At 39.1% G+C, this 27,953-nt stretch overlaps 1 protein-coding gene across 2 annotated transcripts in view; it reads left to right on the top strand.

Annotated features, from left to right (window-relative positions):
- The window catches only part of DSCAM (DS cell adhesion molecule), a 439,842-nt gene that overhangs the window by 350,860 nt on the left and 61,029 nt on the right, over window positions 1-27,953 (top strand). For both annotated transcript variants that reach the window (XM_037377793.1, XM_037377794.1), the window contains exons 12-17: window positions 6,543-6,739; window positions 9,793-9,889; window positions 11,302-11,430; window positions 16,535-16,702; window positions 20,670-20,740; window positions 27,697-27,937. In XM_037377793.1, the coding sequence (XP_037233690.1) occupies window positions 6,543-6,739; window positions 9,793-9,889; window positions 11,302-11,430; window positions 16,535-16,702; window positions 20,670-20,740; window positions 27,697-27,937 (903 nt within the window). The remainder of the gene's footprint in view (window positions 1-6,542; window positions 6,740-9,792; window positions 9,890-11,301; window positions 11,431-16,534; window positions 16,703-20,669; window positions 20,741-27,696; window positions 27,938-27,953) is intronic.

Below are 27,953 nucleotides of genomic sequence, written 5' to 3'. Positions count from 1 at the left end.
AAGATTACCTTGTATAGATGTCCTAATATCCTAATAATGCAGTTTTTACATACTACTGAGTCTCTTGTTTTGATATGGGATTTATAATGCAGACTTAGCTGGGATGTGGACTGGTCATGTCTGTGTTTAATTTCTCTCTATTATCTTTATATTATAATTCCCATGGACATCATTCTTCTCTAAATAGAAACATAAAGATGCAGTTTCTGCTGGGCATGGTCTCTTTTTCCATGGCAGTACCATTTTTTGTACTGTTCTATCATAACACTATTTTGTTAATAGAACAGCTAATGAAGCTCTTACCTATCAACCAGAAATCCATTCATCTAAAAATTATGAATGGAAGTGTACAAAATGCTACTAGCCTTCCTTTAGGTCAGGTTGGGGGTAGAAGTTAATTTAATTTGTTTTAAAAATATTTTCAGGAATATTTTTATCAACAGATTTTCTGAATTTATTTTGTATACTGTAGGCTTCTGAAACTAAAGCTGGGTAAGTAATTCAGTCTGTCATATTAATTCATCAAATTTTACTTCTCTCCTCAAATTTCTCAGGTTGACATGTTTGAAATTGTTTTTCCTAGTCTGGAACGTCTGTGGTCATTTCAAAATATTTGCTTTTTGAATTTGAATTTCACGCCAATGTGTTTAGATATGTAATTCACTCAGTATTGTTTTTATTTGAGAGTTACATTGCTTACAGAACAAATTATTTATTAATTCCAAACAATATAGTAAAATATTGCATTCAAAATTTATTTACTGAAATATTTAACCATTTTATATTGAATTTTAAAAATATTTATTGTAAAATAACATGTCTTTGGGAAAGTTCACAACAGATGAATGTGAGTATGTCACAAACATGGAGTTAATTTTCAAAATCAGTGAATATTGTTAGAAAATACTTGTCATTAATTATATATCCATAATTTTTGCAAAATAACTTGTATTCATAAAAACTGAATGCTTATTTTTCTGCACATTTTTTTCAACCTCTGAGACATTCAGTTTGTTTTCTAATCTTGGACATCTCTTGAGGATGAGGACTAAGAGCATTAGTTTCATCTGCTGGCGAGATCACAATTTTACCAAGGAACTGTGTGTTTAAGTTGAAGTATTTCAGCAGTCCTGTTGATTTAAAATTCTCTGCTAGATTCAGGACACCATTTGAATTCTGGAGAGATGCTACTTATGCAAGCAAAAATGTCACTTATCAGAAAGGGAAAACCAAAGTTAAAAGAGGAATTTTAGCAACACACTCACCGACTCCTGGAAGTGTACTAGATTTGAACATCGGTTAACAAATGGTGATCAACTAATTATAGTGTGAGAGCTAGTCTCCATTAAATATAAGTAATGTATTTGCATGGGCTTTTTTTGCCTGAGCAGAAGTGGATTGAGAAAGAGGGAATTTGTTTTTGAGGTAGAAAAATCTCATTTGTCATGGACAGAGGAGTATTCTCACTTGGCTGACCAGTGTGAGAGAACATGTTGAATTTGGCTTAAATGTTAAACTGGAATTTTAATTCATTTTTCATTATATATTCATTTCAACTTTAATGCTGTTTTCTCTTATCACAACTTCTATCCTCATGCACAATGTTATTTTTACCCAAGATTGTTTTAAATAGCATCAGAGGTCCATAGTCCTCTTTTCTAGAAGCTGTACAAGAAAAACAGACGGCATTCATCTTCCCTTGTTACAGCACTAGTGTGCATATCTCTGCAGCTGAGCAAGGCATTGCAGGTTCCTGAATGATCAGTGTTAAGAAGAGGCTCATAAGGGCACAGTTCATCAGGTTGGATGAATAGCACTCTTAAGTACATTTCTTTCTGTTGAGGAAGCCTACAATGCCTAGCTTGGCATAGATGCTTGCATGATGAATCTCACTATGGTGACAGACATTTTCCCCAAGTGGCCAGTTCGAGCATACTGCAGAGAAGGGGCCAAGTTGTGTGTGTGGGTACTCTGCCAGGGCAGAGATCTTCAGACCAAGAAAAGTGGAGACACGGTGAGATGTGTTGATGTGCTGGGAGTCACATTGCTGACAGAGTCCAGGACATGTCTGTTACCAGGCACACTCTCAAATTCTCACTGTGTTCAGTTATCTCCAGATCACTGGATCTGTTTATCTGCTGCATCTTTTCCATCCTCTTTCTCAAGCACAATTTGAATCTGCATTAATGTTTGGCTATGATCAGCAATCTAACTTTCAATAAATCTCAAAACACATTGCACAGTGTCACAGGGCATTGCTCCATTGATTGCGGTGTTGGCGGAGTTGTATTCCTCTCTTCTCACCAGAGCCAGGTTGCTAGAAAAATACTGTTTGGATACTACAGATAGTGGTAGTTCTTAAACATACTCAGAACTTCACTCAGTCTTAGAATCATTTATGGGTACTACAAGGATATTTAGTGTATAATCACAAATTAAAAGATAGGGAGCCTTTTAATTTGCTTTCTTCCCACATGGCTATTTCCATCTATGAACTGAAAAACAGAGAAAATTGATATTGCCACACACACACACATGCTCCCTACATAATTTTTAAAATTAATGTGAATTTTGGGTTTCTAGTAATTCCTCAAGGTTTGTTCTAAAAGGATTCAAAAGTTCCTGTTACCTTGCTTAAGCTTCACCTAACTTACTATAGCCTCCTTACTCTAAATAATGAGACTAGTTTTTGTCAAGGTAACTAAATCTTTTCATTTTTATTTGTATTCAGTTCCTGATGAAGCACTCAGCAGTAGCAGAGGAAAGAGAATCAAATCAAGTAATTTTTACTGATTCTCAGGAAAGGTCCAGGTTCAGTTTTCTCGAAGAGTGGCACAAAAGGTTCTTGCTTTGTCTGAACCAGTTCCATGATTCTTATGAGTAACTTCAACTACTGAATTTTGCACTTCAGTTTTTAATAATGGAATTACTTCTTCTTGGATTGCCATGAAGAAAGGGGAAAACACTGGGCTGACTTGGGAAAAGGAAAAAAACTAACCAGATTTCCAAATGGAAGCTCAACTTTAAACAGAGAAACCTACTATATTAATGCTGCTGGCAGTGATATGTGTATCTTGGAAATGGAAATTGCTATAATCTATAAAGTGTAGCTTCTGTTTTGTCCAATTTTGACCCATAGACCTTTAACAATGCCCAGCACCACATGGTGTGCTTCAGAGGAAGATGTGAGAACCTCAAATGAGAGAGAATTGGATTGATTTGTCACATAGGGAAGCTTACACCGAAATCCTAGAACATGACTTAATGCATTTCTTGAACATGCACAGCAACATGCCCATCCCTTCCAAAACTCTCATAAAAATACATAACTTTATATGTGAGTGTATATAATGTATATTTCAAGAGATACAAGTGATACACAATCTTAATATGGCACCTGAATCATCTTGATATATTTCTAAATGCCTTCACTTTTTTTTTTTAAGACACCCTGAGAGAATATCTCATGCATATGTAGTACAGATTTAGTTTGCTTATTTACAGTTTTCTGGATTATTTTGTCAGTAAAGAGCCAGCATATTTATCTTAGTTATTTGCATCGGTAATTTGATTAAAGATAATTGGAGGATGAAGAAATATGTTGCCTAAAATATCCTTGGGAACACGGCTTTGTTACCAGAAATCTTTTGACATAGAGGAAGATAAAAAGAAGAGCTTATGGTTTAGGATCATTGGAGATAAATTGTGAAGAGTAAAAAATCAGCTTTGGAGGAAGGGGAAATATTTAGCTGTGAGGCATTGCTATGGCAATAAGGAATGTGTGTGGAAGATTATGTGAGAGGAAGGGAAGGATAAGCAGGGATAAAGCTGTATCTGAGGAATAAAGTCATCTTTCTTTACATGTTTTTATGCTGCTCTTATTAAGAAAGTTTGTTGGGGGAAAAAATGAGCTTCATAAGTTAGCCTCTGTTTTTTTAAAAAGCAAGCAAGATAGTCACAGTGTTTGGTTTGCACTGCCAAAGGGACTCTTTGTAGATAACTGTTTAGGAGACCTGAAAGTGAAGAAGGAGTTCCTGATACAGGCTCCTCGAGGTCCATGGGATTTAAATCCAGATGCAAATGTCCTGGTTTCTGTGGGTGAAGCACATTTAGTGCTCCTGCCTGTGAAGCTGAACCCTCCTGCCTGGGACATGGGCACCCCAGGAGCTCAGGTACCTTATGGGAAAGCTCCTGAGCGGTCAAGGTGCATGCGCCCTTCATCACCAGAGAAACTCAAAGCAGGAGATACTGCTGGGAAGGAGGACTGCAGCTGTAGAGGAAATCACTTAGGCAACTTGGGAGGCTGGCGTGGTTTAATTAAGGATGGGAAATGAGGTTGGAGGAGGAAAACGTTGTTGTAGGGGTTTGGGAACATGTGAGAGCCGGAGGAGGCTGCAGCAGGAAGAGGAGAGGGAGAGGTGAAGGGGACTGGATAGTGTTGCATTGAGGGAAAAGAGGGAGATGTGGAAAGGTATGCCTAATGAAGAAGTAAGGGACATGTGGGAGGCTTGGGAGATTATGGAAGGAAGAAAAGTGATGGCACAAGCTAATGATGGTAATGTGGACTCCTTAATAGCCTGCCACTCATTTGACTTGGGTCTCTTATTGATGAACAAAAGGCATAGAAGGCTATATTGGTCTATTTCAGGTGTTGCAGGTGAGGGCAGATATGTTCAAGTGCACATACCTGCACATAGAGGACCCACAGGCCTGCAGCTGCCTAGACCTGGTAGACTAGCTTCTGTGTTTGGAAGCAACAAGCCCATGGCCACAAAAATGTGACTTTCTGAAAGCAACCTCCTTGTGGGTACTAGTACTTGGACAGATGCCACATAAAACTGAAGCTATTTTCATTCTCTGGAAGACAGAATCAGACTTGTCCTAGTTTTCTCTTCTGATTATTCATCATTTCTTCTCTTTGAATGATCCTCTTTGACAAAACTAATTGGTACCTAGTATCCAAACAGTGAAACAAGGCTTACTTCATCACTAATGCATTTTGGAAGAGTCTTATGTCTCACATAAGACCTTTCTAAGAGTTCTTCCTGTAATTAGATCCCTTAACCCACAGCTCCACAGCCCTGTTAATTTTCAAATTGGTGTGTTTTGGTTCAGGAAGCCTTTGAACAGAGAAAGCTGCATCCTGACATATTGTCATATCCAAGCATCGACAGCTCTGGCACGGGAAAAGGTCATGCCACCAAGCATTAACATTACAGAATAGCAGTTATAATAATTTATTTAAATAAGGATTTATTTTTTTTTTTAGACCAGGAAGGCCTCAAATCAGGTCCTGTGCCAATGTAATCTTGTTAAAATACAGGCCCAGAGAAGTTCAGATGGAAAAAGTGAGTTGTTCTGATAAGAAGAGGCAAGTGTCCATGCATAAAAACAAGGAGAGGGGGGCTATTGCAGGAGTCAGCCCTGGAGTTCAAGAGTGTAGAGAAGGGACTTGCTGCCACCTCATACGCTTTGAAAGGAGTGGGACAGATTCATTCAGAAGAGAGCAGTTCTGTGTGCTGTCCAGGGCTTTCCAGCTTCTGCCAGGCAGGAAAAGGGCCAGAACTGAAAGACAGATTCATGAGCTTTAATTCTTCCTACTCACAAATGCCCAGATGCTATTCATTGGTGGACAAATCATATGGGAAGGAAAGAACAGGCTACTAAGGTCTTCAAAGAGATCATCTAGTTTCAAAATTGTCATGTTTTTAGACGTTTGCAGAAAAAAACTCTGAGGATTTTTTCTTCCTTTTTCTAGAAAATTTTTATTCCAAAATGTGAAAATACTTGAGATTTAAGCCTTTTCTTGCTAGTAGGAGAGTACATTTTTCAATATTAATATTTTTTAAAGTCCTGAATGATTAAAGAAGTTGACAATTATGTCTAAACTGTTCTGCAAATACCTTCTGAATACAATAAAAGCTCAAATCTAGCTAGGTTTATTGTCAGTTTAATTATACTTTCAGTTCAGTACAGTTTAACTATGCACTCGGCACATAACATGGACTGTAAGCTTTTTGGTGCAGAGCTTTTATTTTAATTTTGTACCGCTCCTGGTTTAATTGAGCCCTCATTTTGATAGGTCATTACTGTCATACAAAATGGTAGAGCATATATCTGTCAGCAAATAAAATAGTAGCTTAAAAGGAATAAGAAATCTGTATCAGTTCTTTATTGGCCCTGTACCTGAATGCTTACTACTTACAGTACCTGTATGTACTGTGAATATTTTAATTATGTTACAAGTTGTCCTATGAGAAGCAAAACAAATGGAGCCAGACTTCCTCTGGATTTGCATCTTCTCTGCAGCCCCACTGTCCAGTCCCAGCTCCTTTCTGCTAAGTTCCCTCTAAGGCTTATCTTCAATCTTAAGAAAATTATCTTACACAGGAATTAAAGTAAAATAATTTCTCACATTTTTGGCCATCTGGTCGAATATGGACAAGCTGAATGAGACCCAGATTGAAGGGCCAACCCTGTGTCATCAGAGTAGTCATTTTGCTGAAGAGCAATTTTTTTTGTTTTGTTTTGTCTGTTTTTAGTTCCAGCTATGATAACTTCCTACCCAAATACCACCTTGGCAACGCAAGGTCAAAAGAAGGAGATGAGTTGCACAGCGCATGGAGAGAAACCCATCATAGTCCGCTGGGAAAAAGAAGACCGAATCATTAACCCTGAAATGTCCCGTTACCTTGTTTCCACCAAGGAAGTTGGAGATGAAGTGATCTCTACTCTACAGGTAAGAAAACAAAGTGACCCGTGACTTGTCTACATGTGTGAGAGTGTTGATTGATCTGGTTCTGATGGGGATGCACAGCTACCTCTGCCCTGCAAGGTGAAAGCCCCACCACTCACTCTACCTATGGTGCAACCCTTGACAGCTGGTAGCAAGAGGAGGTAGAGGAAGCCTCTGCATCCCACCCCCGAGAAAAATTAGTCTCCATCTTCCCATGCTCTAGAGGCATCAACAAAGTGAGTCTGGCTTGCAGCCCCCCCATCCTTTCCGTCTCAGCAGCAACATGGCTCATACCTTAGCTGGCCCTTCCTGGGGTGGCACAGCTCACTTTTGAGTACACTGCTGATAAGCGCTGAGTGAATATCTGAACCCTAACTCTGATGTGCGTCAGGCTTACCTCCACCAAAATTATTAAGCTGTTTTGAGATAAAAATTCTGTCTTTTTCAACTATTTTTCTCCCTCCCTTTCACTTTGCGGGGCTTGTGAGACCATTTTACAAAGCCAGGTTAGTCATCAGATTCAAAGTGAGGTGGAAGGAAAAGGCACATAGGTAGTGTATTTATTGCTTCCAGTAGTATTTGGCACTTACTGTACACAGCAGAAGTCACCAAGAATCAACAACCGACTAGCAAACAGTCACAGTCTGCATCTTCACTTCTGCTTCTGTGACAGGCAGCTGTCTGGTGGGTGGGAGCCATGCAGCTAAACTTGCCTGACAAACCAGCATGTGGGACTCCATGAACTCCTAAGTGGCTGACCTGCGTTAGATTGAAGGGGTTACCTGAGTGGCACTGCTGTTTTGGAGACTTATGTTTCCCAAAGAGGCCATAGAAGCACAGGACTGTGCTGCGGTTCTGGTGTCACCTACAATGAGTGGGGCTATGATGTTGCTCTCAGAACACCAGGATACAGCTTTTTCCACTCAAATTTGAGATTTACTAATGTGAACAGCCCAATCGTTCATATTTTTGCATATGCCTTTTTGAAATCTAAATTTTTTTTAAAAGAAGTCATATAGATTTTCAGTGAAAAATCTTGATTTTCCGTTTTTCAGTCACATTCTTAAAAACATTTTTACTGGGCTCAAGGAAATAATTCCCTAGCTCTCTAGTGATTGCCTGTATTCTAATGTAACTCTGAAGGTATATCTCTTTCCTTACTATCCAAAAGTTGTGTTGTATGATATCCAGTAAAAATCTGGTTTTGCTTTCTGTGAGGGAGCTTTGTCATTGATTTCTATGAGGAAGATTAAGTTCTATGTGTAACTTTGTTCATATTAGTGTATTTCTGCTATAAATAATATTTAATTATAGGATAGACCCCTAGACCTCTCTTCCCTCATTTATCTTATTGACTTTAATAAGATAATGCCTGGATGCACAGCAATGTTGGTTTTTGGAAGGCTGGAGACCTGCCTGGAGAGTTCACTTCTGAAGCAGTTGCGTACAGTAGTGGTGTTCTACATCCATATATGTATGTTACATACAAAACCTTTGACTTCTGAGAGATAAAATGCCCCAAAACCAGAAAATACCAGGATTAAGGTTGTCTCTGAAGCTTTTAACTCTGCTTTTGCATGTGTGCATGATGATGTGATCTTCAGTTGTATACTCAGCTTTTATTTTTTCTGCAGGACCCCTGCCTCAGTCAGGCATGACTTGGATTTTCTCTGGAGTTGAATTAGGGTTGAGTAATGAAAGACACTGTGTGATGCAAGGCTGATCATTGAAACAAAACTTTTCACAGGTGGCCAATAATTGTGTGTTCTTTGTTTTCTAGGTACTTGCCTTGAGCCCTTGGGGTCTGATTTGCAGAAGTACTAAGCCCTCATAGCTGCAGCTTAACTCAATGGAAACTGTTACGAACACATTAAACACTATTTATTGCTAAGGACTCTGAGGGGGGAAAAGAAGGCCCTAGATGTATCAAATCGGGCTCTGAAAAATTTTGCTTTCCTGTCTTAAAGCTCAGCCAAATGTGCAACTTAACACAGCTTGACAAGTTACCACATCTCAGATGATAACTCCCCAATATCCTCGTAGTGAGTGGGAAATTAATCCATTCATCTTAACAAACAGTGAATGAGAGTTGTGCTCATATTACCTTGGCTTTGCTGAGGAATAAAGAGCACGTGGAGTTACCATGGCTCAGCTAATATGTGGCAACTTGTCAAGAAGCCACAAACATTATCATATGTCTGGTTCCTTAATTCCCCATACAAAATGCTGGGAACACTCTTCGTGATGTCAGGGTTTATGAAAATAAATTCACTCATGTTTCTGAAATGGGTATTGCATAGGTGAATCCACAGAAAAAGCTATGAGAAAATGAATAAATCTGTCTTCAGGGCACAGTTTGAACTGTGTGCAGTAAATAAAGTGTGGAGCAGCACACTGAGCAATGAGAAGAAAATGGCATTTAGAATATCTGCTCATTTTAAAAAGATCCTCTCCCTATTGTACATTGAATGAAGCAGTGGTCCTGTAGAAAAATATCATTATGATCATGTACATACAGATTATGTATAACTTCCCATGTTATTAAATAACAAATTGAAAAGAAAGACCACCCAAAATTTTACTATGAGGCACCATGCTGAATACTGCAGGGTTCACCACCAGTGTTTGAACCTTTATTTCCTCCACACAGACTTCAGCCACTTGAGTTATTTTCAGAAATAAGTAGAAAAAATTGGAGGCAGCAGGAGGCACCATGTTGTATGGAAAATTTCAGCCAACTGTTAAACACTTGGCAAACTTAGGAGTAACTGGAAACAAGACTCCTAACGAGAAGCTACAGGAATAGGTGGTGCTCCAACTCCTGGTTACACACAGAGCTGGTAGCCTGTTTCCTCAGCCCAGGTGTTGCTAGTTTTGATAAGTCCCAGTATTTTGAATGTTTTAGTGTGCATATGTATGTATGTGTATAACATGCACTATCTATTACTGTCAAGTAAAACAGTCTGTACAGTTTTTCTTGCACCATACAGAAAATCTGTCGGTTTATTTTCTCTGCGTGCTGTTCAATCAATCACTTCTTTTCAAACCACCTATAGATTTTGCCAACGGTGCGTGAAGATTCTGGCTTCTTTTCCTGCCATGCCATCAATTCTTACGGGGAGGATCGTGGAATAATTCAGCTTACTGTGCAAGGTAGGAAGAGGACAACACAAGGAAAAAACCACAGCTATTGTAGTACAGTAACTGGATGCCATCCTCAGAAATCTGTTGGGGGAGGGAGGCTCTGATTCCTAATTAAATGTATTCCTCATTGTCAAAGAAATGAGGAGCCACATTAAGATGCTCAGTCTTTCATTTTCCAGCATCACAGATTAAATCAAAATAAAGAATAAGCTCAAGTCTTCCTAGATTTGTACACATTAATAAGGAGAATTTTTCTTAAATACACTAGCTGACAATCTACTAAAGATACTTAAAACTATCATCTTCAGCAGGGGCAGTGGGTATGAGGGGCTTGCTTTTTGAGGGGAGAGAGTTGCATTTGTTTTTAAGGAACAAATGTGCTTAAAACCCAAGTCTGAAATAAAGCAAAAGTGATCTGACTTTATCTCTAGAGAAATGTTAAACCTACTGTGGATCTTTAAACAAAATATTTCAAGTTTAATCAGTCAAAGTGAATTGTAATCAGTTTGCACAATACACACTCCAGGAACCGATGTTGCCTGGGGCTGGGGTTCCCCTCCCGCAAGGTTTCACTCAGGCAGCAGCAAGTCCTGGGGTGGCTGGGTTGACAGTATCTGAGATGCAGAGCACAGGCAGGACAGCCACTGGCCACTGCTTATTTCTGTGCAATGCTTGTTCCTGTGTTTGTATGCCTTTGAGCACACACACAACAAATTTCTAGAACTTGCAAATTTCTTTCTCCCCACTCTTAATTTCAAGTAACAGCAGATTTCAGTGAACGCCTAAGGCAGCCCTGTTGAAAAATTCAGGTGGAGTTTGGGGACAGGTTCTCAGTTACACCACTGCTCATTTAAACTGCCATGACAACTTAAAAGGCCATTAGAATGGGTATAAATGCTGTTTATTTACAACCTTAACTTCAAAGGCAGAAAGAGGTTTCAGCGTAATGTTATATTGTTATCAAATTATTCTGTAATTAAAGACAGACTTTTAAACATACTCAAAGAGATAGAAATTTCACTCCCTCCTCCCACCAAATCTGGCACTTTTAATTTGGTCTGCATATTTCTACCATCACCTTCTGTGTAAAAACTGTATCAGTGTAACATAGTGTTCAAGGCAAAAATCTTTTCTAGCATGAGTAGTCCAATCTGGAGTGCTTTTAAGGAAATGCAAATCTATGTTGCATATAAGAAGGTTCAACAGAAGTCAGCAATCAGTGACTCCTAGCTGAAAAGTGATTCTTTCTCCCTCTGTCAAGTATTCTTCAGCAGGTGACTAACTGGCTCAGGGTACTGAGTGACCAGAGAAAGTGCCGTGACAGCTAACCAGCAGTAAGCTATACCAGTGCCACGGTCATTAATATTATCTTGTTAAGAGTACAGGTTTTCTTCTGACTAAAACTGTGTGTGTTTACTCAGAGCCCCCTGACCCTCCTGAAATAGAAATCCGAGAGGTGAGGGCACGCAGTATTGCCCTCAGATGGACCATGGGGTTTGATGGAAACAGCCCAATCACCGGCTACGACATCGAGTGCAAGAACAAATCAGGTAAGAAATCATCTTCCTCTGAAGTAATCTTCATTGCTAGTCATTCATCACTGAATTTGTATCATAAAAGATAACTCATAAATTGAAACTGCCTGATGGAAATTTTTAACATGGTTTATTTAATATTCCACGGTAAGATTTATCTTCATTTGTTGTCTTTTTCTTTTTTTTTTTTTTTTTTCTTCTTTTTTTTTGAGGTACGGACATTAAGTTTAGCGATTGCTGCTTTTCCCTTTTACCAGAGAAATCTACACGTAGAGGGAACAAATTTTAAAACTAGCCATTCTAAGTGATAGCTGGTATGATGATTTTGCCAGCTGATTCTTGGTCTCTGTTCTTATCTTTTCTCCATTTGGATTTTTTTCTTTTAGTTTTCTGGTTTTCCCTAAAGAGAAAATACCTGCCTTTACAAATTATCTTTTCCTGTAGTACTGATTTTTAGAAGTTATTTTCTATAGATTATAGAGTCATAGAATCATTTAGGTTGGAAAGACCTTTGAGATCATGAAGTCCAACTGAAATAGAGATATATATGAATATAGATATGTAGATATGAGTACATGGCATCTTCCCTGGAAAGTCAGCAGTGAAAAAGGGTAGTTATGAGAATTTAGCTATGTAGTAGTCTGCTGAAGCACCATGCAGAGTTTTCAGTAGCATGCTGGAAATACTCTGAGACTCAGTCCACTAACAGAAATGTTCTGGGTGTTCTTATCAAACATAGCTGCTGTTTATCAAAGCAGCTATAGTACATTTATAGTCTTCTCCCTTCAGTTTTACATCTCCTCTGAGATATAAAAATGTACATAAAATTTTTAAGTCTGCCAATTTTTTTTAATTATTCTAATACCCATCTTTACTATTCTTCATTTGTCTACATTGTGTATTTCCTTTGTGCTTTACTTAGGCAAAAATGTCATGATGCTTTCTTTACTATTTTCTGAAATGTTAAATCATCAGTCACCATTTTTACATTGGCTTTGTAAATATAATTGATATTGTACAGGTGAGCATGGTACCTGAAAGATTACCCACTGAGGATGTGGCCAGGGATTGCAGCTTTGGAGATGTAGACTAGGCAAGGATGCATTCAAGGGACATGCATACATAAAAGTTTTTGGGCTTTGTTTTCTTTTTGATTCTTTTCATTTCTTTCCAACCACCCACCTGCTCCAGGACAGCTTTTGGAATTCTTGCCTGATACACCCTAAAAAATCACTTGTATTTCTAAATGATGTAACTCAGCATAACACAATCTAGGAAGATGGAGCTACTTTCCCTTGATTGAAGCAGCGCTGGGAAGGGACTTCAGAGCTCTAGAATAACTTTGTTAGATTTAGTTGAATGTTTTCAGGTGATAATGCAGAATGCAGGCAAAGATTAAATGGTAATTGCTGTGAACTTGCATTGCAAAATTATGTCTATAATATGGCATGATGAATCAATAGCAAGACAGCAAATGAAGCGCTATCATTTTGGATGAAAACATCAAGACACAACATAGTGGTAAGAGTTAAAACACTGAAAGAAATTAAAAATAGTGGGTGGCAGAATGAGTGTTGGAGAAAATATTTCTTTGTATATGAGGAGGCCATGACGTAAAAAGAGCAGGTTATCTTCATTTCACTGCAAACAACAGAAACATCATTTTTTAGAAACTGAGGCTGAATTTTTGGAGAAACTAGGATCAGGGGGTTTAATTCTTGCACATTTTTGTCATTAATTAAATCATCAAGAAGGTGAAATGGCAGAGATGATTACTGAAGAACTCGCACATGGTAGTGGAGGGAAGTTAGAACAAAGAAGAGGGAATTAAGAAAACTTCTTATGGTTTCCAGATATCAAAGGGACAGAAGAAAACTTAGGAAAAACATTCACAGTCCAGATGGCAAGGTCAGGGAATATCCTGCCAAGGTCAGAGTAAAGCTGTAAACTGCACAGTTGTGTTTAGTGAGAATTTTCCACCTATGTTGCTTACCATAAGGACTCAGACATGGGTTTACAGCAGGGTACATCTTCTAGGCTCCTCAGGAAGGAAAACTGCAGAATTTTTCAGTTTCAGAGAACGTGCAGGTGACCACATATGGACTTCACTGCATGGTGCTGCCCTCAGGTATCCTATCTGTCTCTGCCATGCCATCAGACAAAAAAGACACATTAGTTACCCTCCAGAAGGAGCATGGAGTTGCCTGTTACATTGGTAGGGGGCATCTGTAGGGTCCAGTTGCCATGTAGGATCAATATGAATAGTGGGAGCTCAGCTTTTCAGGCTGTTTCAGTACTTAGATATGATGACTGTCTGCACAGAAATGTACCTGTGGCACTCAGGCCTGGTCCTTCATTGAAAACACTGTTGTGTAGCCATCAGACTTTTCCATCAGAGGTGTCCAAAAACGTTTGAAGATAGGAACAGGTATGTGGGTTTCTTCTTGTGCCTCTCTCCTCATCCTTTTTTATGTCATTAGGCAAAACTGAGGGGCAAACCGAGTATCAGTCCAGCTTAAGTCCTGATCGGAAGGGAAAGGACTGTGCATTGTGCTTTCGTGTGCACACGTGTGAATCCTGAGCATCCTTCAGTATTCAGATGCCTTCGCAGAGCTGGGGAGCTCCCCCCATCCCTGCTGAGGCAGCGGCGGGGCGGCTGGGCGGGTGCAGTACCGGCAGCGGCCGCCAGATGGCAGCGCCGGCCGGGCCCGGGAGCGGCAGCCGCGTCCCGCAGTCGCGTCCCGCAGTCGCGTCCCGCAGCGCCGCAAACGGGCCCTCGTTGTCTTCCGCACAGTCATCCCAAAGCATCAGACTTCAGGAACGGGGGGGAAGCTGCTAGATTTCATGAAATCCCATTTTTTCATAGATCATAGTGTCAGCGTGCATTTTGTAGGATACTGAGAAATGCCTGGGTGTCACATTTTATGAGTGGAATAAAGATTACATTGAAAATTCCACTCATTCTTTTTTGGTTTTTTTATAAGTTTTTTGTTTGTTTGTTTGTTTGCTAGCCCATTGCTGCTTGTTTTCTGTGCTTTTTCTGTGTCTCTAGGTAAATAGATTTTAGAGCTCTCCGAAACAAACAATAAAAACCAGAAGAGCCAATAGTCAATCTTAATACCTCATTCAATTACTTACCACATGGACACGAACAAATATTTTTACAGTTTTCCAGAAGAAATAAATGATTTATTTTTTTTCTTAGTAACATTTTTCTCAAAACTGCAAACAGTTTTAGAACAAAAATTATTAATTTTTTTCAGGACTGGCTCAGTTTGGAATGATTGCTTTTGTTGGTTTATTTTTCCTTCAAGAAGGGAATACATGTATCAAAATACACTCCTGAATTCAATGCATTAGTTGTAAATAAACTCTGGAAACTTACGTTTAGAAGTACAGAAGATGTGAGTTTTCATCTCTCTCTTTCTCCATGGTGTGTCATTACTTAACCAACTAAGAATCACCAGAATTTTTCAAATTCGTTTATGTGATTTCAGCAGCTATATATGTACTGCAGATGGCTGCCACTCAGGGGTCAGTATTTCAAATAACTCAGGTTATTTGATAATATACAGACTGTATTAAAAGAAATTCTCATCATCCTCAACAGAAATTTAACACGTTCTCCATACTGAGGAGGTCTTTTTTTTAAATTCCTTTTCTGTTGGCATAGCATACTGGAACAGACAGAGTCTCCTTCTGTGCTTGTATAACATTTAACACAATGGAGTGTAACTGCTGGTTAAAATTCTGTAAAGTTTAAGAAATTCTGAGAAGTTGTAGCAAACTGAAAGGAAGTTGTAGCAGCTCTGCCTGCAGGTAAGCCCTTTAGAGCTTCTGAAAGTATCCTACAGAAGAAGCTGTGACAAACTCAGTTACCAAGGAAAAATACATTCACGTGAATTTGGTTAGCACTTAAATGTCTGATTCCTGAATATTTTCTGGGTAAATGAAGTCACATGGGCAAGCAAACAGGCCCTGTAGTCAGCCAAACTGCAGATGTCATTGTGACAGCTTGTGCATCTTTTAGCAAGTTTATATAAAAGAATTTACACAGTATGTGCAAATATTTTGTATCTGAGTGAGCTTTCTATTTTTAAACTAGTCTTCCTTATCTGATGAGCTTCCAGCGATCCGCCCACAGTGACCCATACTGTAAACCGTTCCTGTAGAGCCTCCAGTGACATCCCCCATAGGACGCTGCAGAGGTTGAAGGAGGAACATTGCCTGCAGTAAGAAAGAAATGGAGGATGGCAACTCATAAAAGACATCAAGATGCTTTAATGGATAAATTCTATTATTTTGTTTGCAGCAATTGAATACTTGGATGAATAGGAGGTGTTACTGCGTTTAGCCAATTTCCATTCTTTTTCCTATTATAAGTCTGGAGAATTTATTAAAAACATAACAGGCAGATGAAGAGTAAGCATAAATAATAACAACGTGCTCCTCCTTTTACAGGTACATACGAACAGCTAAGAGGGTTCTACATTCCCCTTGTAGTAAACTGTTTCTGCATCTTTACACAAGTAAGGGAAAGAGCATCAGTCCTGGAGGGTGCTGGGCCCATGTCTAAGTATTCCAAGCTTGTGCTCACTGTTCGCCTGTGGTCTGAGCTCCTGGAATTTGACATCAAACTTTCTGCCTGACCTCTGCTAGTCTAACACCCCTCCATTGCTGTTTAAGTCCCTTTCCTCCCATTTTGGAGCACAACCAACCTTCTTGCTGAGTGAAGATCCCTTTGGGGCAGCAGCTCCTATCTTTTTCACAGTTGTTCCAATGTAGCAACGGTAAAAAAACCAGTATGCAAATGCACACACAAAACTGGGGAATCTTTGCTGCTCTTACCACATCCTCAAAAAAAGACAAAGGAGTAGCTATTTCCTCAGATTTGCTGATGACCCAGGGTCAAGATCCCATTGCTCACCGCACCAGACTCAGAGCAGTTGGGAGTGCTGTCAGGGAAGATAGTCACTCAATTTACTTGTAGCAGCAGGTATTTTCTGGGTTAGTTCAGCAATGGCAGTATCCCGCTCTGCAAGACAGTTTAGCTGCATGCTTGTATTAGCGACGTTAACATCATCTTTTGTCTGTTTTATTTTAACCTCTTATTGAATAGACTCTTGGGATTCTGTTCAGAGAACCAAAGATGTTTCCCCTCAGCTAAACCAAGCCACTATCATTGACCTCCACCCTTCCTCAACTTACAACATTCGCATGTATGCCAAGAATCGCATCGGCAAGAGTGAGGCCAGCAATGAGCTCACCATCACTACCGATGAAGCAGGTATGCTTTGGGTTTGTAGCGTCTCAGTTGTGCTGGGAATTATTGCTCTTTGACATGAGTAATCTTAGCGTGAAATGCTGCTTATGTTGCTGCAGCTGCATTGAAAGAAATACTGAATTGTTCCCATAAAACATTGTGACTTTTGCAACTTCATCATGCAGGCCTATAATTAAAGCCATTCAGTGGCATCTAGTGGTCAAAGAAGACATTGTGCTCGAAATTTTCAGCCTTGGGGTACTGGAAACGGCACACCTATATCTAGTTAGGCAACTCACTCAACAACATCCTATTTTTAGCGGTGGTTCCTCCCCTGTGGGTTTGTGGCTTTCCTTAGATGCTCACATATTAGTATGGGTAACTGATTTAAGCTACCCCCATTTGAGAACATTGTTCTATATGAATCAAATCTTTTTTGACTATTCCATCCCCCAACCCACTCACCATTTAGTTCTCTGATCACTGTGTAAGGCTGTTGGCTGTCATTAGTTAATATCATCCCACTGTTCTTTGTTCCCTTGTATTCTGCTACATCGCTGCAGGTTTCTGTACCAGGAGGGCTATGCAGGCATTTTCACCTTGGTGGCCAGAGTCACTCTTGTGTGTGCTTGAATTGCTGCCATCCAGTGCCATCTTATTTTTGTTTCTCAGGGCTAGCAGAAGTGGCAGATGGATAAGGACAGCATAGCCTTGTGCATGCTACCACATCCCCAGTCCTACATGTTAAATGTGACACTGAAAAAGACTTAACAGGTGAAAAGTGGAGGGCTACAGCTCTCTGTTTCAGGAATTAGGAGCGAAAATGCTCAATGGCCCTAAAGTAACTCTGCCAGGCATATATTGCAATGATATACAATGATACAATATATATAAAGGTGTCGGGAGTACCCCAAGCAACTTCAACACCCTTAGTCCACTGAAACTGGATGGTGTTACTCTGGAAAGCCTTGACCAGAAAGGAGCTTGCTCCTTTGTATTTGAAAACACATTTTTATCTTGCTAATTTTATTTTTCCTGTTACCTTACGACAAGTCAGCTGTGCTTCCTTCTTTGGGGGTTTTGAGAGAAAACCGTAATGCAAGTATCTGGGTGGCAGTGTCCTGGCAGTGAAAGCCGTGCTTCTTTTTCAAGGTTCATGTTGGTCTAGGCTTTGAACACTTGGTGACCAATCTCTAGTTCAGCTCATATGAATACAATTGTGTAATTCCCACTCATTTTCTCTGTGGGTGAATTTTACTATATTCTATATTTACTATATTTCACAGGGTGAAAATATACCCCTTGTCAGGAAAACGTGGTTTAGGCTCCAAGGGACTTTCTGAATAAGAACAGGACACAAGGAGGGCTCACAGTGCAACGCAGAATAAATGGGAGACAATATAAGCTGCATTTCTTTTTTCACCGGGTATCTTTTTTCATCCTAGTGGAAGGAAAGCCTTCCATGAACAGCTTTATTAATGGTGAATGGTTTGTTTGCAAAGTATTTCTCATTTGATCAGGGTTTTTCTCTTCCTTTTTTCCATGAAAATGTGAAATCACTAGATAAAACAGATATTCATTCTTCCAGCCATCATCGTCTGTATCCCCAAAATGCCCATCCTTCCTCGTTGCATATACATCAAAGTAGAGGGGTGGGTCTTGGATCCACTTGCTCATTCTCTCTTATTCAACCATGGTTGGAATATTTCTTACTTGCCAAGTTTTTCCTGGCTGATAATTAAGTTGTCAGGATCAGCAGCTGGCCTTGAAATAAAAAAACCCAGCTTCCCCATGAACAGGGTGGAACCTTAACATCACGTTTTATTCAGTTCTTTGTAACCAGGTTTCAGAGCAATTGATCCTTTTGTTGCTGTCTTTTAAGAAGCTGTCTGTTTGGAGAAAAAAGACCAGCAGTGTGGAACTGTATTCAAAAGTCACTGATGTACCTTAGGGGACAATTGGAAAAGAGAAGGTCAGGCTTAGGCAGAGTATGTGATGTTTGTCTCCTGGGTTTTGATTTCAGGTGGTGTGCGATGTGCAAGAGCAACATTTTTTGATCACTGTTTATTTCTGTTCTCTGCTTTTACAATAGGAAAGGGAGAACAGCATGGGTGCAGGGAATGAGAGAGAAGGTAATAAGAATGGAGCAAAATAAAGGTCCAAGAAAGACAATATAAAAACTGAACAACTCAAACCATGTTATTAGCAAGGGCATACAAATTGTGTATCACATGTGACGGTGACCTGAGTCACCCAGCACTAGCTATTAGAAATAAAACTGTAAAGGCTCTCTGTGGCAAAAGGATAGTGAAGCATGGCATGATTTCAAACCCTGCAGGCCACCCTTTCCCTCCATACAACCACAGTTAACTCCTGTGTTGGAAAACAGATGGCAAGTACACACTTGCAGTAACACTTGTCAGAAAAACCAAAAGCATTACGGCTGTTATTTAACAGTGAAATCAATAGAGGAAGCTGGCATATCTAGGGTTGCTTTATGTCTCTGTCACAAATTCTGCATGATATAAGTATGAAAAATAAATGACTTCTTATTTAACATTTCAACATGGTATGCTGGGAACAGTTTACTACTCCAGTCCGTAAAATCTTTTGAGGTATTCAAGAAAAAGTCAAGACTTTAAGAGGCACCTTTTAAAACCATTTTTAGGATCAAATGCTTTACTGAAATTCCACTACATTATAATGTACTCAGAGAAATGGCATTTGTGTTTGTCAGCAGGGGGGCAGAATCAAGGACAGGTTTCAAAAAATTCAGAGAGATCTCATTTTTTGCCAGTGGGCTTTTTCCTCTTCTCTTTCCTATGCATTAATGCAAGGGGAATGGAAATAAAGTTCTTTCAACCTTTGGAAATTTCCCATATGAAGGACAGTCAAGAATGGCACAGAATAGGGCATCTTTAATAACTTAAACATATTATAGGCTGTATTCTGGGTCTCTCTGCTTTCATCAGTTAAAGCAAAATGTTCTGCTTCCCTTCACTACAGCTGTCATTTACTGCTGCTCCACCTCTAACAGCCCCATCTCACCCTTTTTATTGCTTTACTTCCTTTGTCATGCTATTAAACTTAATTTAATACCTTTTACTGAGGCCATATTCTGCATCAAGGGAACCCTCTACAGCAGCTTGAGATTACTCCATTCCTTTCTTCAGATCTTTCTTTTATAATGATTTACCTCGCTGAGCAAGCAATTTACTTCACATCTCTCTGTTCAGTCCCAGTCAATTCTTGATCTGCTCTGTAGCTGCTCAGCTGACAAGTTGGTTCCCCTATACTCAGGGCCTTCTTTTTTCATTTGTGTTTAAAGCATCATGCACGTGCTTGGCAGCATATTGATAATAAACGAAACTCCTCCTGATACAGACAGGAGCTGCAGCATGCTTTTTTTCATCTGGCAGTTATTTTTAATCTGATTTCCAAGCTGGATACTTACACTGCGGAGGGGGAGAAAGTAAAATGTGCAGGTTTTTGTGTATAAAATATTTTATATTTGACTAAATGTGCTCAGTCTCTAGTGAACAAAGGGGATTGCACTGGAAAGTGTGTGACATGATGAAGGCTGGCTGAGGAGTTCCTGTCTCACCTGCTTTCAAATGAGTTCTGCTGCCTTTCTAATATTCTGACTGCTGAAAGTATGTCTTGCCTGTTTACAAAACAGAAAGAGCACTGTGTGCATATCACTCAATGAGAAAAGTCACTATTATTCGCTCTTCCTTTATTTGCCAGGCTGGTATGTGTTGGCATGTGTTGTATTTCACTGTTGGCCAGAGATGGCACCTGAATAAGGAAGATGCTAGGTTCTGGTTTTGTGTGATGAGGTGGTATCTTCAGTTGATTGACTTCATATGACATGGACTCAGTCCAAATCTTTGTGATGCTGGTGTGTGAAGTTGGTGACAAACCATATGAAGTGCTGAATTCTGTGTGTTGTGAAGGCCAGTTTTGATCTACCTCTCTTTTCCGTTGGCAGCTCCTGATGGTCCACCTCAAGATGTCCAACTTGAGCCTATATCTTCACAAAGCATTAGGGTCACCTGGAAGGTAAGTACACACAGCCAAGAATATAGACTCTGGCAGTATTTTGGTGCATTCAAAGATGCCCCATTGATGGGAGTGTTACAACTGTGGCTCAGTTACTTTAAGGAGTTATGTAAGGAGAGACCTTGCAGATACCTTTGTTGACAGATCTTACATTGGCCATTAAGACTGGTGCACTATGCAAAGAAGGATCCTTTCATCAGAGAGTAACAACAGTAGCTGCTTGCTTGTACTGCTGACAATAACATTTCCTACTGCCTTCTGATTTCAGAGATAAGGCTATATGCTTGAAAAATGAGCACACACAGAATTTCAGTGTGGTTTGTGGGAAAAATTCCCCAAACCATTGGAGCCAATGGGAGTTTTTCCCATTGCAATGGACTTTGGGACAGAGCCTTGCTGAAGGCATGTCTGCACAGAGACAGCAATATAATGTCTCGGTATAGTCCATGAGAACTGATGAATCAGAGCAATTGATTTTAAAATATCAGCACCTGATACGATTTAAACATCTAGCATGTCTTGTGACTCAGTTTTTTCTAGATTTTGCCCAATGTTTTGACAAGCACAGAATGTTTTAAATGCTTTCAGTATGATATCAGAGGTACTTAAGCCATGTTTTAAATGATTTTGTGCTATATACTGCTTGCACATTGTAGCAGACAGAATAAAGCTATCTAATTACAAAGTGTAATCTCAATATGAATGGCAGTTTCAAAGTTGTATTGATAATTCCGTTTATTTAAGATTCTGAAATATGCGGTATTACGTGCTAGAGTGGGATGGTGGCATAATAGTCATTAATTTCTATAGTGATGTTAATTACTCCTGCAAATGTGGGTAATGTATATTTTGCCCCAAGATATGGACCATCCAGAAAGTCAGGGTAGTAACAGTGAGCTGCTGCTTATTAACCATATAAATAACAGTGGGCTTTATTATTATTATTATTATTATTATTATTATTATTATCATCATCATCATTAATCCAGTAAATAACCAGCACGACCCTGTGTTAGTTTTGAGTTGGTTCCTGAAAAGACAGGTTACTACAGTGCACAATTGCTGTACAGTGCAGGTGGACATGTAACTACTGGGATGTCCAGCTAGTACACAGGGACCTCAGGTCTCCAGCTTTTTTGAGTAGTTCAATGGTGTTTTGAAAAGGGTGCATTAAAAATTCTGTTCTGATGCAGCATTTCAGTGTTAAGCTTCAAAAGCAGTAGTCTTTGTCAGACCCCTTGCACAGGTCACAAATACAGCGGTGATTCTTGGATCTCATCCACATATTAAATTTATATCAAGTGTTGGTTTTCATCAAATGGTTTCCAAAAATGAAATGCATATGGTCACTAGCCACAGGCTTACCTGGTGGTTGAAGTGAAACACAGCAATGTACTTATAAAAGGCATAGATGAAGCATGGAATTAAATGCAACACACAGTCAGCAGAGCAAAGGAAGCAGCTATTGAAGCAAAGTGGAGTGTACAGTGATTCTCAACAACTGAAATAAATGCTTAATGGGTTGTTTCTTTTTAAAGCACTCAAGAAGTGTGACAGCCATCAGATCTAGTGAACTATAACCTTCAAGCTTCTGTGCATGAACTTGTTTTTATGGGTGTATGGGTAGGCAGATTGAAAGGCTTTGCTTGCTTTTTTAAAGTTCACTTTGGGGGATATTTTCTAAAGCAACAAGCAAAGATAGGCACCGTTGGCTCACTGCTGGAGTTTATAGATGCCATTTGTGATTCTGAAGATTTGCCATTAAATTTTATAGATGCAAATGTGTGCAGGCAGCTATAGGACACACAAAATTCCCACACGTACATTTCAGTAACATTGTCTAAAATATGGTTCAGCTTGTACATCCAGGACATAAGTGCAAATTAGTGTCTTGATCTCCAGGTATTGTCTGGGGAGTAGAAGCTGGAGCAGCTGGAGTTTTATTCTCAAGATCGTGTTTGGAATTTGATTTGTGAATACCTCTCAAGTAGTGATCAGTATCTAATATAACAAAATAATCACAGAGATGAGCTATGAATTGAATATATACTCCATTGCCCTGGCAAGTTTCATGAGCTGAGTGTAAAGATGGATTTTCACAACTTGAGTGAGCTTAAGGTGTGAGCTTCCTGTGACCTTGGAAATGCCTGCTTGTAACCATGCTGCATATATCCAGATCAGGAAAGGTGGGTCCATGCTCCCAGAACTGTGCACCACCATGTGAACCTGGTGCCATGCACCGTGCAGATGCTGGCTAGAGATTTGGAGTTTGCTGTGGATTGTGCTGCAAGACTGCACACCCAGTCTCCAGTGAATAGCCAGTCTCCTATGAACCTTTGAGATATCATTCCTATAGACTCAGACTCTGTTAAATCTGTTAATTCCTTTAATTTATTGACCAGCAGTATCTGATGTGGTCAAGCAGCATGAGAGGCACTGTAGCAATGCCCTCTAGCAAAGTTCTAGGGAAGTGTTGCTGGCTTTAGCCACAAGACCCAGTGAGGTGCTGTTTTGCAAGCAGCAGAAACTCTGGAGGTCTGCGTATGAAAAGATGGGCAGAAAAAGGCACCACTGGCACTTGACTGAAATTCTGCTCATTGTGATCTTCATGCTGTCAAGCTCCTGTGTGCTCAGCTTGGAAACTCTTTGCCTTGATTTGCAGTCGTTGCTTTATCTGCTGGTAGGTTAGCTCCTCCGGTGGGTGCTAAGTTTCTCTGTGGTGCTAGACACAGCTGAAACCTAATTGTTTTCCTTGACCTTGAAGCTCCTTTGCAGACAAAGGTGAAGTGACTTAGCTGCCCTCCTGAAAGGTTTGTGCTTGCATAGCCCTACCATTACTAGAAAAATTATTTCCTGAATGACAATTTGTAACAGCTGATTAAGAAGTTCCCCTAATTAAGAAGTCCCTAAGCAGGAGTGAACCGTTTACTTCCCTTGAATTACTGCATTTCTGTCCTGGCCAGAGCAGTTTTAGCCCTTTACTCAAAAAGTACTTTAAGATGGTCCCACAGATTCAACATAGTTTGGTCCCATGATGAATCCTGACTTTTGGGTAGGTCCCTACAAATCACTGCTGTGCAGAAGGCACTCATTGCATTGTGCAATACAGATTGCTTAAGAATAAAGAAATACCCCATGAGATCAATCCTGTATTGTCATGGAGACAAAAAAGGAAGAAAATAGAGTCAGTAATAACCTGGTCATTTTTATTTTGGAGGCATGTGAAACCTACAATCACATTATACAAAAGGGAGTGTGTTGAGAACCATAGTTATATTTAAAGTTAGAAAACCTCTTTTAAATATAGACAGTGTCAGTAACGGTGAAAGGAGCAGAGAAGAACACATCAATTTTCATCTTTCTATTAAGTTCTATTTCTGCAGCTTGCTACAGTTGTTTATCTTCCTTTAAAGTTTCTCTTAGCTGACTTCTAAAAAATTCTAGTTAAGCAAAGTATTATAGGTCTGTGATCTATTTAATCCTATTTCTATGTGTCCACATAGAACATTTGGCTTCAGATTGAATTTTTAAATAATAATCAGCACTTTTGGGTAGTTTAAAATGGTGCAGAGAGAATGGGAATTCAACAGGAATTCTCATTTAGAGAAGAGCATGAATATATTAATTATTTTTTTCTTGTAGTACTTTACAGGGTAAATGAACCCATTACATTTAGGCATGGGAAATATTTCTCTCCTCTTTATGCATATACACAGGCACACAACTATAAATGTCATACTTTACAAAGGTCATTGATACCCTATTTTACAAATATCAAATTTTATGAAATAAGCAGTAAGATCATGGAGTAAAACTTACTTTTTTGTCATGTTTCATGACTACTGACAAGGTTAACAGTATTTTTCCCCACAAACACTTAGTCATGGAAAAACATTGCTTCAGTGAATTTTCTACCAAAAATGTGTCTATACGTGAGAAAGTGTATATATCAAGTATATTATTTGTGCAAAAAGTAAATCCAAAATTAGGCATTTAGATAGTACTAACAAGGAACCTTTGAAATTCTGTGGAGCAGAACATTTCAATGCATTTTTCTAAAGTGACTTTGAGCTTGGTTTATATTGTGTAATGTTTCAAAGTGGAAAAAAAAAGAAGCAAAACTTTAATATTTTATTTAAAGAAAAAATCCCTTGAGCTAAAACAATTACAGTGATGTTTCATGAAAAATGCAAAGTTTGCCTTTTTATTCTAATTCAAAATGAGAAAGTATATAATTGCAGAATTCCCAGAGAAGAGTCTATTCTGGCTACAGTCCTGCTCTGAGAACACTTCAATGCATAGCAAATGTATGATTCAGTTTTATCATTACCTGTTTTACAGTATTATATATATGTTCCAATATATGTGCTATATGCTTCTGTAATCTATTATCTACAAGGCCTATGCTCACTTTTTCTTGGTATACAGTGTGTACCTTACGATATATAGTGTATGTACATACAGCATCTTAATTTGTGCTGTATGTGGCAGTAGGCAGTGCAGACCACTCGCAAAACAATAAATGCACTATATTATATGGTGTATGTGTTTTATACAGGTTGCTTGTGATTTAGTGTGCATTGTGTGTTTGTGGCGACAACTTCTGTTGAAAAGCCACCCATGGTAACTCATGGGAATGTTCCAGCCACAGCCTTTAAGTAGGAGAGACTTTAGGTCTTGAGATGTGCAACAGTGAGCATGTTAATGTTTGAGACAAGGAATCTTCTCCACTCACACTGTGAAAGATTTGCCAAGCTGTGATGGAATCCAACATTGATGGCGAGAACTGGTGTCCTGGCATTGCTTACACTGGTACCTCCGCACTGATACATATTTACAAAAGAGACAGTGACCTGCAACGTTGTCTGAAAGCAGTCCTCCCTGTAGTAACACTTGGGTTCTCTGCTGCTTTGTCCAAACTGTTTGTCCTTTAGTCAATTTGAAATGTTTAAATTGTGTTAGTTTAGTCTTTTTGCCCCTTCTCATCAACACTGACAACGCCTATAAAAATGTATAAGCTATGCAAAATGCCATTTGAAATTTGCAGAATTTGAAATCCTTCAACTAACGAAACAGTTCACCCTGAAATATTTAATTATTTAAATGTGGTAAAGTTATTTTCTTCTCAGAGGGAATGAAACAACTTTATTTCATGATGATATCTGAATGTAAGACAAAAAACAATCTGACCTTAGTTTTCATCCCACAGTCCAGCTTAAAAAAACAACCTTTTGCAGTCATTTAAAGATCATGAAGCCATGGAGTTGGTCAGAATAGGTAACACACTTGCAAAAAAAAAAGTGTTTTGACAATAAAAGTCCTATATGTTTCTAAAGAAGTTGGGTGGGGGTTTTTTGACAGCAAAGCACAGAAACTTTCCAACAGGAAATGATTATACGCTTAGATTCCAAACCCACAGTTCTGATCCCCGCAGCCTGCCTCACCAGGTGCTCAAGACCTGAATCTCCCAGTCCGGTCACCTGCAGTGGGGCGGACGGCACCACGCTTGCAGAGAGCTTGCCAGAGGAACTGAAGCAGCACAGTGGAAACTATATACTTTGCTTCAAGTTTTGTTTCTGTTTCTGAAGGCAGGAGGGAGAAAAAAATAAAGCATCAAAGGAGAAAATTCGGTCAGATCCATCCCGTGACACATTTTAAATACAGAGAGGGTGCTGGCTTTTGCAGAGCAATGATTTATTGGTAGTTGATGAAAGGCAAGTCCCACACTGGTTTTATTAGCTCCAGTGAGACTTTACTCCAGTGGACTATAAGCTCACTGAAACAGACAGCTCATGTGGCAGAAAAGAGTAATCTTGAGAATGTTCCTCAGTAGATTTAATGGGATATAGAAACAACATAAGTTGCTGACTGCGCTGGTTTAACTCCTTGCTGATAAACTGTGTCACAAAGACCTTTTTTATGAGTCAGTGGAACAGATGAGCTTGTGGGCATCAGGTGGGAATTTGAAAGAGGTTTGGAGGATTTGAAAAAGCTTTTTGTCTGTGGATTATAAACTGTGCCTTAAAATGTTTATACTAATTATACCTCATACATGTAGAAAATCAGACAGGAAAATTATCACGTATTGAAATTAGCCCAATACTATTTAAATGGAATTTTAATATTTATTTCTGTCAATAATGGGCTTTTTCCCTGCACTGCCAATCTTTATTTTACTCTAAACTACATTTTATATTGCAGAGTACAGAAATTATTTCCACTAGTCAGGTATAGGGAATCTTGCACTGTGACTGAGAAATACAGTACATAATTATGGCCAACCATTTGGTACTATTCATATTCTTGAATGCCAGATATTGTACACCTTGTTTTAGTAGCTATTCAGTATGCAAATCCCTGCTTCCCAATTCATTTTTACCTTCAGCACTCATTATCTAATCATCTTTCCACACTACACACTGAATGAACAGAAGCATATTTCAAAGCACAGCATAAAATTTTCCTAATGCATTTAGCTGAACAAACTTATGTGACTGCCTTCAACAGATCAATAAGTGCCTTACAAAAGATTTAGCAAGTGAATGGTAGGGGCTTCTGGCCAGAACACAATTACTGGTGAATGGTAGGCCTGTAATGCAAATATACCTCATCAACTCAACTTTGGTTGATTCACCTGATAAGAGAGCAAATCATTATACTTTTGAATTATAACTCAAGAATATCTCCTTATCAGATTTTTCTATGTATGACCCACTTAAAGGTCTTTCTTTTAGCAGAGGAATGCACAAATTAGAACAAACTGCATCTGAAATTTATATATCATGGTAAAAAGTTACTACTTCATGTGCAGAGAGTGTTTTGAATTGGTACCTAGAAACAGACTTGCATTTGGTAGGAAAAAAATGTCAACTTTGTGAATATTTCAAAAACTTTCTGGAGAACACTTTGACTTTGGAGACATGTACTTAATGTGTAATCTTTCATTTTCTCTTTAGGCTCCAAAGAAGCACTTGCAAAATGGAATTATTCGTGGATACCAGATAGGTTATCGGGAGTACAGTGCAGGGGGAAATTTCCAGTTCAACATCATCAGTATCGATACCACTGGAGACAGTGAAGTTTATACACTGAATAACCTGAAAAAATTCACCCAGTATGGCATGGTAGTCCAGGCTTGTAACCGGGCTGGAATAGGACCTTCTTCTCAGGAAATCATTACCACAACTCTTGAGGATGGTAAGTCCTTGACAAA

The sequence above is a fragment of the Falco rusticolus genome, chromosome 2 (genome assembly GCF_015220075.1).
Source record: "Falco rusticolus isolate bFalRus1 chromosome 2, bFalRus1.pri, whole genome shotgun sequence".
NCBI lineage: Eukaryota > Metazoa > Chordata > Aves > Falconiformes > Falconidae > Falco > Falco rusticolus.
The sequence above is the reverse complement of the archived record's forward strand: the minus strand, read 5'-3'. Positions and strand labels throughout refer to the sequence as shown.